The sequence below is a fragment of the Ranitomeya variabilis genome, chromosome 6 (genome assembly GCF_051348905.1).
Source record: "Ranitomeya variabilis isolate aRanVar5 chromosome 6, aRanVar5.hap1, whole genome shotgun sequence".
In the NCBI taxonomy this organism is placed as follows: domain Eukaryota; kingdom Metazoa; phylum Chordata; class Amphibia; order Anura; family Dendrobatidae; genus Ranitomeya; species Ranitomeya variabilis.
In genome coordinates, this window is record NC_135237.1 from 569,923,918 (window position 1) to 569,943,092 (window position 19,175).

Sequence of the window (19,175 nt, forward strand, 5' to 3'; positions counted from 1 at the left end):
TTAGGGCCTACTAACGGTGTCTGCCCCTCCCTGGTGTTTGCCCTCAACTGAATAAAGCTGAGCTTCAACCTTCTGGCTTTGGGCCTATAGTATCAGATATTAAACTGCATTTGGCCTTCAACTTTGGTTACGGCCTACTAACGGTGTCTGCCCCTGCCTGGTGTTTGTCCTCAACTGAATAAAGCTCAGCTTCATCCTTCTGGCTCTCATTAAGTGCTGTGTTTTCAAAAATTGGTGGTTAGGGCCTACTAACGGTGTCTGCCCCTCCCTGGTGTTTTCCTCAACTGAATAAAGCTGAGCTTCAACCTTCTGGCTCTCATTAAGTGCTGTGTTTTTAAAAATTGGTGGTTAGGGCCTACTAACGGTGTCTGCCCGTCCCTGGTGTTTGTCCTCAACTGAATAAAGCTGAGCTTCATCCTTCTGGCTCTCATTAAGTGCTGTGTTTTCAAAAATTGGTGGTTAGGTCCTACTAACGGTGTCTGCCCCTCCCTGGTGTTTGCCCTCAACTGAATAAAGCTGAGCTTCAACCTTCTGGCTTTGGGCCTATAGTATCAGATATTAAACTGCATTTGGCCTTCAACTTTGGTTACGGCCTACTAACGGTGTCTGCCCCTGCCTGGTGTTTGTCCTCAACTGAATAAAGCTGAGCTTCATCCTTCTGGCTCTCATTAAGTGCTGTGTTTTTAAAAATTGGTGGTTAGGGCCTACTAATGGTGTCTGCCCCTCCCTGGTGTTTGCCCTCAACTGAATAAAGCTGAGCTTCAACCTTCTGGCTTTGGGCCTATAGTATCAGATATTAAACTGCATTTGGCCTTCAACTTTGGTTACGGCCTACTAACGGTGTCTGCTCCTGCCTGGTGTTTGTCCTCAACTGAATAAAGCTGAGCTTCATCCTTCTGGCTCTCATTAAGTGCTGTGTTTTCAAAAATTGGTGATTAGGGCCTACTAACGGTGTCTGCCCCTCCCTGGTGTCTTCCTCAACTGAATAAAGCTGAGCTTCAACCTTCTGGCTCTCATTAAGTGCTGTGTTTTTAAAAATTGGTGGTTAGGGCCTACTAACGGTGTCTGCCCCTGCCTGGTGTTGTCCTCAACTGAATAAAGCTGAGCTTCATCCTTCTGGCTCTCATTAAGTGCTGTGTTTTCAAAAATTGGTGGTTAGGGCCTACTAACGGTGTCTGCCCCTCCCTGGTGTTTGCCCTCAACTGAATAAAGCTGAGCTTCAACCTTCTGGCTTTGGGCCTATAGTATCAGATATTAAACTGCATTTGGCCTTCAACTTTGGTTACGGCCTACTAACGGTGTCTGCCCCTGCCTGGTGTTTGTCCTCAACTGAATAAAGCTGAGCTTCATCCTTCTGGCTCTCATTAAGTGCTGTGTTTTTAAAAATTGGTGGTTAGGGCCTACTAACGGTGTCTGCCCCTCCCTGGTGTTTGCCCTCAACTGAATAAAGCTGAGCTTCAACCTTCTGGCTTTGGGCCTATAGTATCAGATATTAAACTGCATTTGGCCTACTAGTGTGGTTGGGCCCTTAAAACAGTGTCTGCTGCTCCTGGGTTTGCTACTCCACTGAACAAAGCAATGCCGCCTGTTTAGTCCTGTTACCAAGTTTGTACTGCATTTAGCCTACTTTATTCTTTGGCCCTATATCTGTTTCCTCCTCATCCTGCCCATTGCCCAGCCACTGCTAGATGAGTCTGCTGGTACATTGACCTAGACCACTACATTCCCCTTGCACTCTACACAGCCAGAATCTGACCCTGCTGAAAGTAAGGTTCCCCTTCCCGCATGTTATACCACCTCACACAGGGACAAAGAGGAAGGTGCAGATGAAAGTGCAGGTTCCTTCATCAGGTGGGGGGGGGGCATACTCGTTGGCGACGTCACTGGCACAGGGCCCCTCAGAGAACGCAAAAGTGTCGCTGCTGTTGGGAGGCGCCCCCGCCGTGCAAACACACCGCTGTACTTTGAGGGTCCCTGTGCCAGTGCCAATGCGAACAAGTGTGCCCCCCCTGCTTGCTTAGGATCACAGCACTTGCAACGTTGAAATACTTACCTCTCCCTGCTCCACCGCCGTGATGTAGTCCACGATTCCTGGGCCCACTAAAACCTTGAACCAGCCCTACTCCCCCCACAAATTTGCCAAATGACCCCCAAGTTCCATTGAACAACTATTATTATAAAGTTAATAAAGATTGACAAGCTTCAGAAACAAGAATGGATGTTTTTGGCATTAAAATGGGCACTGTAGGTGCTTTCCTGGCCTCCACTCACTGTCGACTATGCTTCCCGATTGACTTGCATTGGGTTTCGTGTTTCGGTCGATCCCCGACTTTTAGCGATAATCGGCGGACTGCACTCGACTCGACTCTGGACAAAGTCGGGTTTCACAAAACCCGACTCGATCTTAAAAAAATGAAAGTCGCTTAACCCTACAGGGCACCAGTCATGTGGCCTCGATGACGCAGTTCCCTGGTATAAGAGGCCAGAGTTGCATGTTGGGGACTAATTTGGCGCCAACTGGTGAGACGACCAGGGCGTGTGTGGAAGAGATCCCGAAATAAGCCAAGAGGCCTGAACCAATGTGTTAATGGTGTGCCCGTGAGCAGAATCCAAACGACATCTGGCAAGGTCCGTGAACTAGACCACACCATTCAAGACCTGAGGTCCAGCACTTACTTCCAGCACTGATGTACGGCATAGGGTGCGGTCTGGGCAGCAGGTGGGACAGGGAGCGGTCAGTGTGAGGAAGGCCCATAGAGCGTTGCTTGATTTTGTCGGAAGGACTTGTGGCCTAGCGGGAAAAAAACGGAGACCCCCTAGGACCTAGAAGAGCCAAAGGGAGCATTGTGATAATACTTTATATGTTTGTGGACACTATCAGAATCGGAGATTAGCTAGATAGTATGGAGAACTTATTATAACAATCCCACCTCCCCATCTGCATCCCACCTTCTATCACTAACCACTTCTCTCGTCGTCTCACAGCTCTCAACCTCTGAGACACACAAAGACGGTAACACCCTGGACCTGGACTTTGTCCGGCTCTGTTCAATTTCCTACTTAAATAACTAACCACTTCACCTCTCTGACCACAACATTCTCTCCTTCACGCTCATAAATCCTCGCCCACCCCAGCAGACTCCTACCTACCACACACTCAGAAATCTACAAGCCATTAACCCTCATACACTTTCAGACTCCCTACACTCATCATTGTCCCCAATCTCCTCTTTTTCCTGTCCTGATCTCGCTGTACATCACTACAATGACACTCTTAGAAGCCCCCTGGACCAAGTAGCTCCCCTCACCCTCAGAACCTCCAAACACAGAGTAAAACAGCCCTGGCTCACATCGCAAACCCGATTTCTCCAGCGATGCTCTAGGAGTGCTGAACGCTTATGGAGGAAAACACGCACAGCAGAAGACTTCACACACTTCAAATTTATGTTAAGGTCCTATAACTCTGCCCTCACCTCGCCAAACAGACCTACAACACCACCCTGATCGCCTCACTATCTAACAACCCCAAAAAACTTTTTGACACCTTTCACTCCCTCCTCAGCCCGAAAGCGCAAGCCCCTATCACAGTCATTTGTGCTGATGGCCTGGCCTCCCTCTTTATAGAGAAAATAGATCATATCCATCAGGAAATCCGCTCCCAATTACCAAGTGCAGTGACTCCCATCTATCCCCAGATCTCCTCTGGCTCACTCTCCACATTTGATCCCATCAGAAAAGTCTCCAGGCTCCTCTCTTCTCCTCTTTCGACTACATGCACTTCTGACCCCTACCCTCACATCTCCTCCAGTCTCTCTCCAGTCGTCACTACTCACCTAACTACAATATTTAATCTTTACCTCTCCTCGGCATTGTCACCTCCTCCTTCAAATACTCTATCATTACTTCATTATTAAAAAAACCTCTCTCGACCCATCCTGCACAAATAACTACAGACCGGTCTCCAACCTCCCTTTCATCTCTAAACTCTTGGAGCGCCTGATCTACTCAGGGCTCAGTCCTTGGCCTCCTTCTCTTCTCTCTACACGGCCCCAATTGCACAGAACATCAGCAGATTTGGCTTTCAGTACCATCTTTATGCTGATGACACACAACTATACACGTCATCCCCTGACCTTACCCCCGCTGTACTACAGAACACCACTGACTGTCTGTCCGCAGTCTCCAACTTCATGTCCGCTCTCTATCTGAAACTCAACCTCTCCAAAACTGAACTTCTACTCCCGCCATCTACTAACCTCCCTAAACCTGACGTTTCCCTCTCCGTGGGTGGCACCATAATAACAACCCGGCAGCAGGCGCGCTGTCTGGGTGTTACGTATGACTCCAATCTCTTGCCTGCTCTTGTCACTTACACTTAAAGAACATCTATAGCATCCGCATCTTTCTCACCATGGAAACAACAAAGACCCTCACTGTTGCTTTGATTCACTCCCGCCTGGAATCAACTTTTTCCACCCCAGAACAACCTTAATGCAGTAGCCAGGATCATCTACCCGGCTAATCGGCACTCGGACGTGTCCACTCTTCACCATTCATTGCACTGGCTGCCCATTATTATAGGATCCAATTCACCCTGCTTGTTCTCACCCACAAAGCTTTCCACAGTCCGGCACTCCTACATCTCCTCCCTCATCTGTAGCACCCTACCCGTCCCCTCCACAATGCGGCTCCCCTACATCTCCTCCCTCATTTTTATCACCCGACTCCTCCTCTCCACAGTGCAGCCCTTCTACATCTCCTCCATCATTTCTATCACCCTACCTGTACTCTCCACTGTGCAGCCCCCCTACATCTCCTCCCTCATTTCTATCACCTACCTGTACTCTCCACAGTGCGGCCCCCCTACATCTCCTCCCTCATTTCTATCACCTACCTGTACTCTCCACAGTGCGGCCTCCTACATCTCCTCCATCATTTCTATCACCCTACCTGTACTCTCCACAGTGCGGCCTCCTACATCTCCTCCCTCATTTCTATCACCCTACTCATCCTCTCCACAGTGCACCCCCCCCTACATCTCCTCCCTCATTTCTATCACCTACCTGTACTCTCCACAGTGCGGCCTCCTACATCTCCTCCCTCATTTCTATCACCTACCTGTACTCTCCACAGTGCGGCCTCCTACATCTCCCTCATTTCTATCACCTACCTGTACTCTCCACAGTGCGGCCTCCTACATCTCCTCCCTCATTTCTATCACCTTCCTGTACTCTCCACAGTGCGGCCCTCCTACATCTCCTCCCTCATTTCTATCACCTACCTGTCCTCTCCACAGTGCGGCCCCCTACAACTCCTCCCTCATTTCTATCACCTACCTGTACTCTCCACAGTGCGGCCCTCCTACATCTCCTCCATCATTTCTATCACCCTACTCGTCCTCTCCACAGTGCGGCCTTCTACATCTCCTCCCTCATTTCTATCACCTACCTGTACTCTCCACAGTGAGGCCTCCTACATCTCCTCCCTCATTTCTATCACCTACCTGTACTCTCCACAGTGCGGCCTCCTACATCTCCTCACTCATTTCTATCACCTACCTGTACTCTCCACAGTGCGGCCTCCTACATCTCCTCACTCATTTCTATCACCTACCTGTACTCTCCACAGTGCGGCCCCCCTACATCTCCTCCCTCATTTCTATCACCTACCTGTACTCTCCACAGTGCGGCCCCCCTACATCTCCTTCCTCATTTCTATCACCTTCTTGTACTCTCCATAGTGCGGCCCCCTACATCTCCTCCCTCATTTCTATCACCTATCTGTCCTCTCCACAGTGCGGCCCCCTACATCTCCTCCCTCATTTCTATCACCTATCTGTCCTCTCCACAGTGTGGCCCCCTACATCTCCTCCCTCATATCTATCACCTTCCTGTACTCTCCACAGTGCGGCCCCCTACATCTCCTCCCTCATTTTTATCACCTACCTGTACTCTCCACAGTGCGGCCTCCTACATCTCCTCCCTCATTTCTATCACCTTCCTGTACTCTCCACAGTGCGGCCCTCCTACATCTCCTCCCTCATTTCTATCACCTACCTGTCCTCTCCACAGTGCGGCCCCCTACAACTCCTCCCTCATTTCTATCACTGTTATGGTTCTCAATGGCAAGAGAACATAGCCCCGCAAACATAAGAACTAGCTCTTGGAAGGATGGAAACTAAACTGACCATGAACTAAACCTGCCGCACAACTAACAGTAGCCGGGTAGCGTAGCCTGCGTTTTATCCCTAGACGCCCAGCGCCGGCCGGAGGACTAACTAATCCTGGCAGAGGAAAATATAGTCCTGGCTCACCTCTAGAGAAATTTCCCCGAAAGGCAGACAGAGGCCCCCACAAATATTGGCGGTGATTTTAGATGAAATGACAAACGTAGTATGAAAATAGGTTTAGCAAAATTGAGGTCCGCTTACTAGATAGCAGGAAGACAGAAAGGGCACTTTCATGGTCAGCTGAAAAACCTATCAAAACCCATCCTGAAATAACTTTAAGACTCTAGTATTAACTCATAACATCAGAGTGGCAATTTCAGATCACAAGAGCTTTCCAGACACAGAAACGAAACTACAGCTGTGAACTGGAACAAAATGCAAAAACAAACAAGGACTAAAGTCCAACTTAGCTGGGAGTTGTCTAGCAGCAGGAACATGCACAGAAAGGCTTCTGATTACAATGTTGACCGGCATGGAAGTGACAGAGGAGCAAGGCTAAATAGCGACTCCCACATCCTGATGGAAACAGGTGAACAGAGAGGATGATGCACACCAGTTCAATTCCACCAGTGGCCACCGGGGGAGCCCAAAATCCAATTTCACAACAGTACCCCCCCCCATCAAGGAGGGGGCACCGAACCCTCACCAGAACCACCAGGGCGATCAGGATGAGCCCTATGAAAGGCATGGACCAAATCGGAGGCATGAACATCAGAGGCAGTCACCCAAGAATTATCCTCCTGACCGTATCCCTTCCATTTGACCAGATACTGGAGTTTCCGTCTGGAAACACGGGAGTCCAAGATTTTTTCCACAACGTACTCCAACTCGCCCTCAACCAACACCGGAGCAGGAGGCTCAACGGAAGGCACAACCGGTACCTCATACCTGCGCAATAATGACCGATGAAAAACATTATGAATAGAAAAAGATGCAGGGAGGTCCAAACGGAAGGACACAGGGTTAAGAATCTCCAATATCTTGTACGGGCCGATGAACCGAGGCTTTAACTTGGGAGAAGAAACCCTCATAGGGACAAAACGAGAAGACAACCACACCAAGTCCCCAACACAAAGCCGAGGACCAACCCGACGCCGGCGGTTGGCAAAAAGCTGAGTCTTCTCCTGGGACAACTTCAAATTGTCCACTACCTGCCCCCAAATCTGATGCAACCTCTCCACCACAGCATCCACTCCAGGACAATCCGAAGATTCCACCTGACCAGAAGAAAATCGAGGATGAAACCCCGAATTACAGAAAAAGGGAGACACCAAGGTGGCAGAGCTGGCCCGATTATTGAGGGCAAACTCCGCTAAAGGCAAAAAAGCAACCCAATCATCCTGATCTGCAGACACAAAACACCTCAAATATGTCTCCAAGGTCTGATTCGTCCGCTCGGTCTGGCCATTAGTCTGAGGATGGAAAGCAGATGAGAAAGACAAATCTATGCCCATCCTAGCACAGAATGCTCGCCAAAATCTAGACACGAATTGGGTACCTCTGTCAGAAACGATATTCTCCGGAATACCATGCAAACGGACCACATTTTGAAAAAACAGAGGAACCAACTCGGAAGAAGAAGGCAACTTAGGCAGGGGAACCAAATGGACCATCTTAGAGAAACGATCACACACCACCCAGATGACAGACATCTTCTGAGAAACAGGAAGATCCGAAATAAAATCCATCGAGATGTGCGTCCAGGGCCTCTTCGGGATAGGCAAGGGCAACAACAATCCACTAGCCCGAGAACAACAAGGCTTGGCCCGAGCACAAACGTCACAAGACTGCATGAAGCCTCGCACATCTCGAGACAGGGAAGGCCACCAGAAGGACCTTGCCACCAAATCCCTGGTACCAAAGATTCCAGGATGACCTGCCAACGCAGGAGAATGAACCTCAGAAATGACTTTACTGGTCCAATCATCAGGAACAAACAGTCTACCAGGTGGGCAACGATCAGGTCTATCCGCCTGAAACTCCTGCAAGGCCCGCCGCAGGTCTGGAGAAACGGCAGACAATATCACTCCATCCTTAAGGATACCTGTAGGTTCAGAATTACCAGGGGAGTCAGGCTCAAAACTCCTAGAAAGGGCATCCGCCTTAACATTCTTAGAACCCGGCAGGTAGGACACCACAAAATTAAACCGAGAGAAAAACAACGACCAGCGCGCCTGTCTAGGATTCAGGCGTCTGGCGGACTCAAGATAAATTAGATTTTTGTGGTCAGTCAATACCACCACCTGATGTCTAGCCCCCTCAAGCCAATGACGCCACTCCTCAAAAGCCCACTTCATGGCCAAAAGCTCCCGATTCCCAACATCATAATTCCGCTCGGCGGGCGAAAATTTACGCGAGAAAAAAGCACAAGGTCTCATCACGGAGCAATCGGAACTTCTCTGCGACAAAACCGCCCCAGCTCCGATTTCAGAAGCGTCGACCTCAACCTGAAAAGGAAGAGCAACATCAGGCTGACGCAACACAGGGGCGGAAGAAAAGCGGCGCTTAAGCTCCCGAAAGGCCTCCACAGCAGCAGGGGACCAATCAGCAACATCAGCACCCTTCTTAGTCAAATCAGTCAATGGTTTAACAACATCAGAAAAACCAGCAATAAATCGACGATAAAAGTTAGCAAAGCCCAAAAATTTCTGAAGACTCTTAAGAGAAGAGGGTTGCGTCCAATCACAAATAGCCTGAACCTTGACAGGATCCATCTCGATGGAAGAGGGGGAAAAAATATATCCCAAAAAGGAAATCTTTTGAACCCCAAAAATGCACTTAGAACCCTTCACACACAAGGAATTAGACCGCAAAACCTGAAAAACCCTCCTGACCTGCTGGACATGAGAGTCCCAGTCATCCGAAAAAAATCAAAATATCATCCAGATACACAATCATAAATTTATCCAAATAATCACGGAAAATGTCATGCATAAAGGACTGAAAGACTGAAGGGGCATTTGAAAGACCAAAAGGCATCACCAAATACTCAAAGTGGCCCTCGGGCGTATTAAATGCGGTTTTCCACTCATCCCCCTGCTTAATTCGCACCAAATTATACGCCCCACGGAGATCTATCTTAGAGAACCACTTGGCCCCCTTTATGCGAGCAAACAAATCAGTCAGCAGTGGCAACGGATATTGATATTTAACCGTGATTTTATTCAAAAGCCGATAATCAATGCACGGCCTCAAAGAGCCATCTTTCTTAGCCACAAAGAAAAAACCGGCTCCCAAGGGAGATGACGAAGGACGAATATGTCCCTTTTCCAAGGACTCCTTTATATATTCTCGCATAGCAGCATGTTCAGGCACAGACAGATTAAATAAACGACCCTTAGGGTATTTACTACCCGGAATCAAATCTATGGCACAATCGCACTCCCGGTGCGGAGGTAATGAACCAAGCTTAGGTTCTTCAAAAACGTCACGATATTCAGTCAAGAATTCAGGAATCTCAGAGGGAATAGATGATGAAATGGAAACCACAGGTACGTCCCCATGCGTCCCCTTACATCCCCAGCTTAACACAGACATAGCTTTCCAGTCAAGGACTGGGTTATGAGATTGCAGCCATGGCAATCCAAGCACCAACACATCATGTAGGTTATACAGCACAAGAAAGCGAATAATCTCCTGGTGATCCGGATTAATCCGCATAGTTACTTGTGTCCAGTATTGTGGTTTATTGCTAGCCAATGGGGTGGAGTCAATCCCCTTCAGGGGTATAGGAGTTTCAAGAGGCTCCAAATCATACCCACAGCATTTGGCAAAGGACCAATCCATAAGACTCAAAGCGGCGCCAGAGTCGACATAGGCATCCGCGGTAATAGATGATAAAGAACAAATCAGGGTCACAGATAGAATAAACTTAGACTGTAAAATGCCAATTGAAACAGACTTATCAAGCTTCTTAGTACGCTTAGAGCATGCTGATATAACATGAGTTGAATCACCGCAATAGAAGCACAACCCATTTTTTCGTCTAAAATTCTGCCGTTCACTTCTGGACAGAATTCTATCACATTGCATATTCTCTGGCGTCTTCTCAGTAGACACCGCCAAATGGTGCACAGGTTTGCGCTCCCGCAAACGCCTATCGATCTGGATAGCCATTGTCATGGACTCATTCAGACCCGCAGGCACAGGGAACCCCACCATAACATCCTTAATGGCATCAGAGAGACCCTCTCTGAAATTCGCCGCCAGGGCGCACGCATTCCACTGAGTAAGCACAGCCCATTTACGGAATTTCTGACAGTATATTTCAGCTTCGTCTTGCCCCTGAGATAGGGACATCATGGCCTTTTCCGCCTGAAGTTCTAACTGTGGTTCCTCATAAAGCAACCCCAAGGCCAGAAAAAACGCATCCACATTGAGCAACGCAGGATCCCCTGGAGCCAATGCAAAAGCCCAATCCTGAGGGTCGCCCCGGAGCAAGGAAATCACAATCCTGACCTGCTGAGCAGGATCTCCAGCAGAGCGAGATTTCAGGGACAAAAACAACTTGCAATTATTTTTGAAATTTTGAAAGCAAGATCTATTCCCCGAGAAAAATTCAGGCAAAGGAATTCTAGGTTCAGATATAGGAACATGAACAACAAAATCTTGTAAATTTTGAACTTTCGTGGTGAGATTATTCAAACCTGCAGCTAAACTCTGAATATCCATTTTAAACAGGTGAACACAGAGCCATTCCAGGATTAGAAGGAGAGAGAGAGAGAGAGAAAGGCTGCAATATAGGCAGACTTGCAAGAGATTCAATTACAAGCACACTCAGAACTGAGAAAAAAAAAAAAATCTTCAGCAGACTTCTCTTTTCTCTCCTTTCTCTGTCAATTAATTTAACCCTTTTGTGGCCGGTCAAACAGTTATGGTTCTCAATGGCAAGAGAACATAGCCCCGCAAACATAAGAACTAGCTCTTGGAAGGATGGAAACTAAACTGACCATGAACTAAACCTGCCGCACAACTAACAGTAGCCGGGTAGCGTAGCCTGCGTTTTATCCCTAGACGCCCAGCGCCGGCCGGAGGACTAACTAATCCTGGCAGAGGAAAATATAGTCCTGGCTCACCTCTAGAGAAATTTCCCCGAAAGGCAGACAGAGGCCCCCACAAATATTGGCGGTGATTTTAGATGAAATGACAAACGTAGTATGAAAATAGGTTTAGCAAAATTGAGGTCCGCTTACTAGATAGCAGAAAGACAGAAAGGGCACTTTCATGGTCAGCTGAAAACCCTATCAAAATACCATCCTGAAATTACTTTAAGACTCTAGTATTAACTCATAACATCAGAGTGGCAATTTCAGATCACAAGAGCTTTCCAGACACAGAAACGAAACTACAGCTGTGAACTGGAACAAAATGCAAAAACAAACAAGGACTAAAGTCCAACTTAGCTGGGAGTTGTCTAGCAGCAGGAACATGCACAGAAAGGCTTCTGATTACAATGTTGACCGGCATGGAAGTGACAGAGGAGCAAGGCTAAATAGCGACTCCCACATCCTGATGGAAACAGGTGAACAGAGAGGATGATGCACACCAGTTCAATTCCACCAGTGGCCACCGGGGGAGCCCAAAATCCAATTTCACAACATATCACCTACCTGTACTCTCCACAGTGCGGCCCTCCTACATCTCCTCCATCATTTCTATCACCCTACTCGTCCTCTCCACAGTGCGGCCTTCTACATCTCCTCCCTCATTTCTATCACCTACCTGTACTCTCCACAGTGCGGCCTCCTACATCTCCTCCCTCATTTCTATCACCTACCTGTACTCTCCACAGTGCGGCCTCCTACATCTCCTCACTCATTTCTATCACCTACCTGTACTCTCCACAGTGCGGCCCTCCTACATCTCCTCCCTCATTCTATCACCTACCTGTACTCCCCACAGTGCGGCCCTCCTACATCTCCTCACTCATTTCTATCACGTATCTGTCCTCTCCACAGTGCGGCCCTCCTACATCTCCTCCCTCATTTCTATCACCTACCTGTACTCTCCACAGTGCGGCCCTCCTACATCTCCTCCCTTATTTCTATCACCTACCTGTACTCTCCACAGTGAGGCCCTCCTACATCTCCTCCCTCATATCTGTCACCTTCCTGTACTCTCCACAGTGCGGCCCCCTACATCTCCTCCCTCATTTCTATCACCTACCTGTACTCTCCACAGTGCGGCCCTCCTACATCTCCTCCATCATTTCTATCACCCTACTCGTCCTCTCCACAGTGCGGCCTTCTACATCTCCTCCCTCATTTCTATCACCTACCTGTACTCTCCACAGTGCGGCCTCCTACATCTCCTCCCTCATTTCTATCACCTACCTGTACTCTCCACAGTGCGGCCTCCTACATCTCCTCACTCATTTCTATCACCTACCTGTACTCTCCACAGTGCGGCCCTCCTACATCTCCTCCCTCATTCTATCACCTACCTGTACTCCCCACAGTGCGGCCCTCCTACATCTCCTCACTCATTTCTATCACGTATCTGTCCTCTCCACAGTGCGGCCCTCCTACATCTCCTCCCTCATTTCTATCACCTACCTGTACTCTCCACAGTGCGGCCCTCCTACATCTCCTCCCTTATTTCTATCACCTACCTGTACTCTCCACAGTGCGGCCCTCCTACATCTCCTCCCTCATATCTGTCACCTTCCTGTACTCTCCACAGTGCGGCCCCCTACATCTCCTCCCTCATTTATATCACCTACCTGTACTCTCCACAGTGCGGCCTCCTACATCTCCTCCCTCATTTCTATCACCTTCCTGTACTCTCCACAGTGCGGCCCTCCTACATCTCCTCCCTCATTTCTATCACCTACCTGTACTCTCCACAGTGCGGCCTCCTACATCTCCTCCCTCATTTCTATCACCTACCTGTACTCTCCACAGTGCGGCCCCCTACATCTCCTCCCTCATTTCTATCACCTACCTGTACTCTCCACAGTGCGGCCCCCTACATCTCCTCCCTCATTTCTATCACCTACCTGTACTCTCCACAGTGTGGCCCCCTACATCTCCTCCCTCATTTCTATCACCTACCTGTACTCTCCACAGTGCGGCCTCCTACATCTCCTCCCTCATTTCTATCACCTACCTGTACTCTCCACAGTGCGGCCCCCTACATCTCCTCCCTCATTTCTATCACCTACCTGTACTCTCCACAGTGCGGTCTCCTACATCTCCTCCCTCATTTCTATCACCTACCTGTACTCTCCACAGTGCGGCCTCCTACATCTCCTCCCTCATTTCTATCACCTACCTGTACTCTCCACAGTGCGGCCCCCTACATCTCCTCCCTCATTTCTATCACCTACCTGTACTCTCCACAGTGCGGCCCCCTACATCTCCTCCCTCATTTCTATCACCTACCTGTACTCTCCACAGTGCGGCCCCCTACATCTCCTCCCTCATTTCTATCACCTACCTGTACTCTCCACAGTGCGGCCTCCTACATCTCCTTCCTCATTTCTATCACCTACCTGTACTCTCCACAGTGCGGCCTCCTACATCTCCTCCCTCATTTCTATCACCTTCCTGTACTCTCCACAGTGCGGCCCCCCTACATCTCCTTCCTCATATCTATCACCTTCCTGTACTCTCCATAGTGCGGCCCCCTACATCTCCTCCCTCATTTCTATCACCTACCTGTACTCTCCACAGTGCGGCCTCCTACATCTCCTTCCTCATTTCTATCACCTACCTGTACTCTCCACAGTGCGGCCTCCTACATCTCCTCCCTCATTTCTATCACCTTCCTGTACTCTCCACAGTGCGGCCCCCCTACATCTCCTTCCTCATATCTATCACCTACCTGTACTCTCCACAGTGCGGCCTCCTACATCTCCTCCCTCATTTCTATCACCTACCCGTCCTCTCCACAGTGCGGCCCCCCTACATCTCCTTCCTCATATCTATCACCTACCTGTACTCTCCACAGTGCGGCCTCCTACATCTCCTCCATCATTTCTATCACCTACCTGTACTCTCCACAGTGCGGCCCCCCTACATCTCCTCCCTCATTTCTATCACCTACCTGTACTCTCCACAGTGCGGCCTCCTACATCTCCTCCCTCATTTCTATCACCTACCTGTACTCTCCACAGTGCGGCCTCCTACATCTCCTCCCTCATTTCTATCACCTACCTGTACTCTCCACAGTGCGGCCCTCCTACATCTCCTCCCTCATTTCTGTTTATCGACCTACTCGCTCATTCGGCTCTGTAAGCGACTTTTGACTAACCTCTGCACTAATCCGTACCTCCCACTCCCACAATAAAATTTGTATGGAATCTTCCAGATCCGCTGATCACTGCTCCTGGATGATGAAGGTAATAAAAATACACAGAAAAAGGAAAAATGGAGCCACTGCAGGAAGGGTGAGAGGCTGCTGTGTGATTACAGGGTGAGCTCCGCTCCTTCCTCCTCTGCGGATATTGCGGCACTTTCTCCAGTTACCAGAATTCTGCGACTTTCATATCGTTCTGATGTAATTATTATTACTGCTCATAAATAAGACAAGGAGCCCCCGACATGGACCAATAGTGACACCTGTGTCTGTGCCCAGATCTACCACTAGGGGGCAAGGACTCAGACAGTGCGGACAATATGTGCGGTAATATCGCCCCCGTGTGGTCACTGCTGAGAACGGCTTATTACAAGAAACTAACAGGACAGGAATCCCTCACTGTCTGCCGGATAGGAGCTGTAGTCACATCCACCTTCTCGTCTCCACATATAGATATCACACACAAGGCCCGGAAGTGTTATTATCACTACACAGCTCATCACACATCACTGAGGAGAGAGAAAGAAAGGGAAATACAGTCATAAGATCAGCCAATCAGTGAGAGGGGAGGAGCCTGTATTGTGACACGCCCCCGAGAGGCGTCATCTTTGTCCAGTTCTCACTCCGGTCCGCTTACCCTCCATATAAAGGAAGGACTCCGCTGATCTCACAGTCTGCTCAAGATTTTTTGAACGATGTCTGGTCGCGGGAAAGGAGGGAAAGGTCTCGGGAAGGGCGGCGCCAAGCGGCACAGGAAGGTGCTCCGGGATAACATCCAGGGCATCACCAAGCCTGCCATCCGCCGTCTCGCTCGCAGGGGAGGCGTCAAGCGCATCTCCGGCCTCATCTATGAGGAGACTCGCGGCGTCCTGAAAGTCTTCCTGGAGAACGTGATCCGTGACGCCGTCACCTACACCGAGCACGCCAAGAGGAAGACCGTCACCGCCATGGACGTGGTGTACGCGCTCAAGCGCCAGGGCCGCACTCTCTACGGCTTCGGAGGTTAATTGTGTTCTCTTCTGTCCTGACAACCCAAAGGCTCTTCTCAGAGCCGCCCACATCTTCTCAGTGAGAGGCTGCACCTGACTGCTGGGGACTGATGGTCACTGTGCTTGTGTGACTGCCAGTGCAGGCATTATACGCTGCACATTTTAAGATGTTCAGTCTGTTCCTTCTGGAGCTGGTTGATGCTGTTCTCCTGATGATCGAGGACAGAAATATACCCGGAGTGTATGGTGGGGATATATCCGCACTGGGCCGTTCATAGTAATTTGTGCACAGTCCTACCGTATTCTGCTGATACTACGGAGCAGACATCCAAGTCCTGGTGTTAGGAGATTCTGATCCCTTGTATCTTCCTGCTCGGATCCGTGTGGGTTGTAGGAGGGCTGCGAACAGTGAAAGCGGCTGGATTGATGAATGGACTCGGAGTGCAGACTCCTATGTGACCGCGTCCTGATCACCAGACTCTGGGATGGATGGCGGCCTCTGAGATAAACATCGATCCCATATACACGGATATGTAATAGAATAGGTCGTGTCCGCAAATTATAAGCGGCTCCGGTGCTGAGGCCGCATGTTTTCGGGCACATGTCAGTTGATTGCATTTATTAAGTGGCTGAAAGAGGAGCCTCCTGCTGAATCTACACATGCAGATTATTGCAGAAGATGCCTATACTGCGCCGACAGCGACTAACCCCCGGCATCCATTACTCGGAGAACCGAAACAAGAGGCGTCTGTTAGAAGTTCCATCTGATGGTGAAGGTTACATGATAACCCGGCTTCCCCACTACTGCTGGAGGGAGAAAGTTTCCCGTCATCTACTGTATTAGCCGCACACTCTGGACCATTTATTATAGAATACCGCGGTAATAACCGCTGCGGTATCACCAGGAGACATGGGGCAGGATGGACATCAGGCCTCTGCTCTCTGGTGACCGCAGCACGGATCGTGTATGTAGTTGTATCTAGATACCGCGGGGCACATGTGTAGCAGGCGCTAGTGTGGACCATCGGCCGATTACAGCTCTTGCGGTGACGGTGTGGGGGCTCTGAGAAGAGCCTTTGGTGTTGTAGGGAACGGCGGCAGCGCTCACTTGCTCTTCTTGCTGCTCTCGGTCTTCTTAGGCAGCAGCACGGCCTGGATGTTGGGCAGGACGCCCCCCTGGGCGATGGTCACCCCACCCAGCAGCCTGTTCAGCTCCTCGTCATTGCGCACCGCCAGCTGCAGGTGTCGGGGGATGATGCGGGTCTTCTTGTTGTCCCGGGCAGCATTGCCGGCCAATTCCAGGATCTCGGCGGTCAGATACTCCAGCACAGCGGCCAGATAGACCGGAGCGCCGGCGCCGACTCTCTCAGCGTAGTTGCCCTTGCGGAGAAGCCTGTGCACACGGCCGACCGGGAACTGCAGTCCTGCCCGGGACGAGCGGGTCTTGGCTTTAGCGCGAACCTTTCCTCCTTGTTTGCCGCGTCCAGACATGGTGATCGATTCAAATAACTGTGAAGACAGAAAACCGTGTACAGATGAGAACGTGTTCTTCCGCCTTATATAGTCTGCTGCCCCGCCCTCCTCTCCTGTCATTGGACAGATCTGAAGCTGCCAATAGAGAAGAGACTTGGAGAACCACCAATGAGCTGCAGAGGGCGGAGCTTATACCTCTCCATTGGTCAAATGAGTTTCTCACCCAATAGAGAACGTTTGTTTTGAACAGAATAGATAAGGGATGAAAACAGATATTTGTCTTGGAGCAGAAGAAAATGCAGAAATATTCTGTTGATTTGTAGTTTGCACTTGTTGGACTTGTGTCTTCTATCAGCCATAAATTGTGTCACCAAATTACAAGGATGGAAGCAGCAGAGCAACGTGACGTCGCTTTAGAACATCGCTGGACAGAATCTTCGCTCCCAGGAATTCGCCTGCAGACAGTGATCACCTACAGGAGCTGCTATTGGACGCCGCTGGTCCTCACTACTACCCTCATCATCCGTTACTTCCATTATTATATAATATTGTATGCTGTAAATATTCTAATCGGTCACACTGTTTTGTGGTTGAATCAGCTGAGCCCCAACAATATCAAGTGATTGCTTGGTAACAGCAGGGGTTAATTGCTGCTACAATTATAGCCGGCGACCTGGCCCCTCTGTCAGGTCATTGATGGGTTTCACCGACTTTCTTTGTCTCAGGCATTAAATCTGTGGTTTCACTTTGTGAAAGTGGCGTGTTAGTGTCGTCTGGGGGAGATCTGCACGGCAGAACTGAAAGCGTTTCCCCATGGATGCTGCACTTTTGCAGCAAGTACAGGTGAAGCCCTATAAATCATGTGCTGACTGTATTTCCCACTAATCTGCAACACTTTTGGGTAACCCGAGTGCAGTTTTATCGTGCGTAACTTGATGGACCAGTGCACTGTCTCCCCGTATCCACAGTGTAAAACACAACCTCAAAAGAACAACACATGCAAAAAAATGTATGTCATGCACTGGTCTAGTGGCGGTTAGTGCGGAGATCCGACCACAAGGAGAGACTGTAGGAAATGTCACCGAGAAATAATCTGCCATTATTACCAGTGGAACCCTGGAGGCAGCGGCACCAGGACCCAGAGCGGAGAGGACAGGAGCCTATAGCTCCAGACAGCGCTGCGCCACTGCTAGAGGAGCCGCACAGGAGCTCCCACAGCTGGGATGGGGCAGAGAGAAATGGTGACAAATCCGGAGAACAAACAACCTCCGCCGGGAAAGGAAGGAGCCGCTAATGTTCTCCTGAGGGATCGCTCAGACCGAGCACAGGAGATCTGCGGTCACCACAGAGCAGAGGTTCATGGCTGAAGGGACTGATCCGGCTCCATGTTACTGAGATCACACACGGGGAGCCGGCTCCTCATAGAGCACCGGGTGCGGCTACTCCCGAGACATCTCCCGGAACTCACAGCCTTCCACGCCGCAGGGTTTACAGTCCTGGCACCGCGGACTAGCCGCTCCCTGGATCTATGGGGGAATCGCCATTATCTGTCCCAATCACTGCACAAAGTCCTCCTTCCATAAGGGATAGTTTCCAGCTATCTGCAGATTATTCTGACGCGGAGTTCTGCGAGCGACCCTCAATTGCACTGCCAGGCTGGCGGGAGAGGGGTTAATCCCTGTCAGGGCTTCTCCTCCGCTCCATCTCCACAGGAGGAGGCTCCTCACTCACCGCTTATTATCCTGGGCAGATTCCCTGCGGTGTCCGCGCTGATCCTATCACTGCCCGACTAAGACAAGTCTCCTCTGTTCTGCCCGGAGCCTGATGTGACGCTGCCGGGTCTCGGGTGGGGGAAGCGAGTGTGTAGTGGGGATCAGCACACACACGGCCACTGAGGAGTTAAATGGAGGCGGATATTCCTGTATCTAGGATTGGTCGGCGCCTGCGGATGTGTCTCGCTCATTCATCCGTTGCTGGTTTTGAATTTCCCGCTCCATCTCTGTTCTTTGTCGGTCGGATTATTACCGGCCCCTCTGCTGGAGCGGCGGTCGCTGTGTATACCGGTGGGGGCAGCTCTACCCCAGTGATAATACCGGGTCCTGTCCTCCCAGCTGACTGCCCCCAAACACGGGGATCGGTTTTCTTATCGGTCGCCATTATTATTCTGGGGAGGTTATAATAGTCTT

At 50.0% G+C, this 19,175-nt stretch overlaps 2 protein-coding genes across 2 annotated transcripts; one reads left to right on the forward strand and one right to left on the reverse strand.

The window, feature by feature from the left end:
- Window positions 1-15,217: 15,217 nt before the first annotated feature.
- LOC143781671 (histone H4) lies at window positions 15,218-15,583 on the forward strand. The gene has a single exon (XM_077268399.1). It carries the CDS (start codon window positions 15,223-15,225, stop codon window positions 15,532-15,534), a length of 312 nt encoding a protein of 103 aa, XP_077124514.1. The 5' UTR covers window positions 15,218-15,222; the 3' UTR covers window positions 15,535-15,583.
- A 990-nt stretch (window positions 15,584-16,573) lies between these two features.
- On the reverse strand, window positions 16,574-17,063 carry LOC143781672 (histone H2A type 1-like). The gene has a single exon (XM_077268400.1). The coding sequence runs from the start codon at window positions 17,005-17,007 to the stop codon at window positions 16,621-16,623; it is 387 nt and encodes a 128-aa protein (XP_077124515.1). The 5' UTR covers window positions 17,008-17,063; the 3' UTR covers window positions 16,574-16,620.
- Window positions 17,064-19,175: the final 2,112 nt, after the last annotated feature.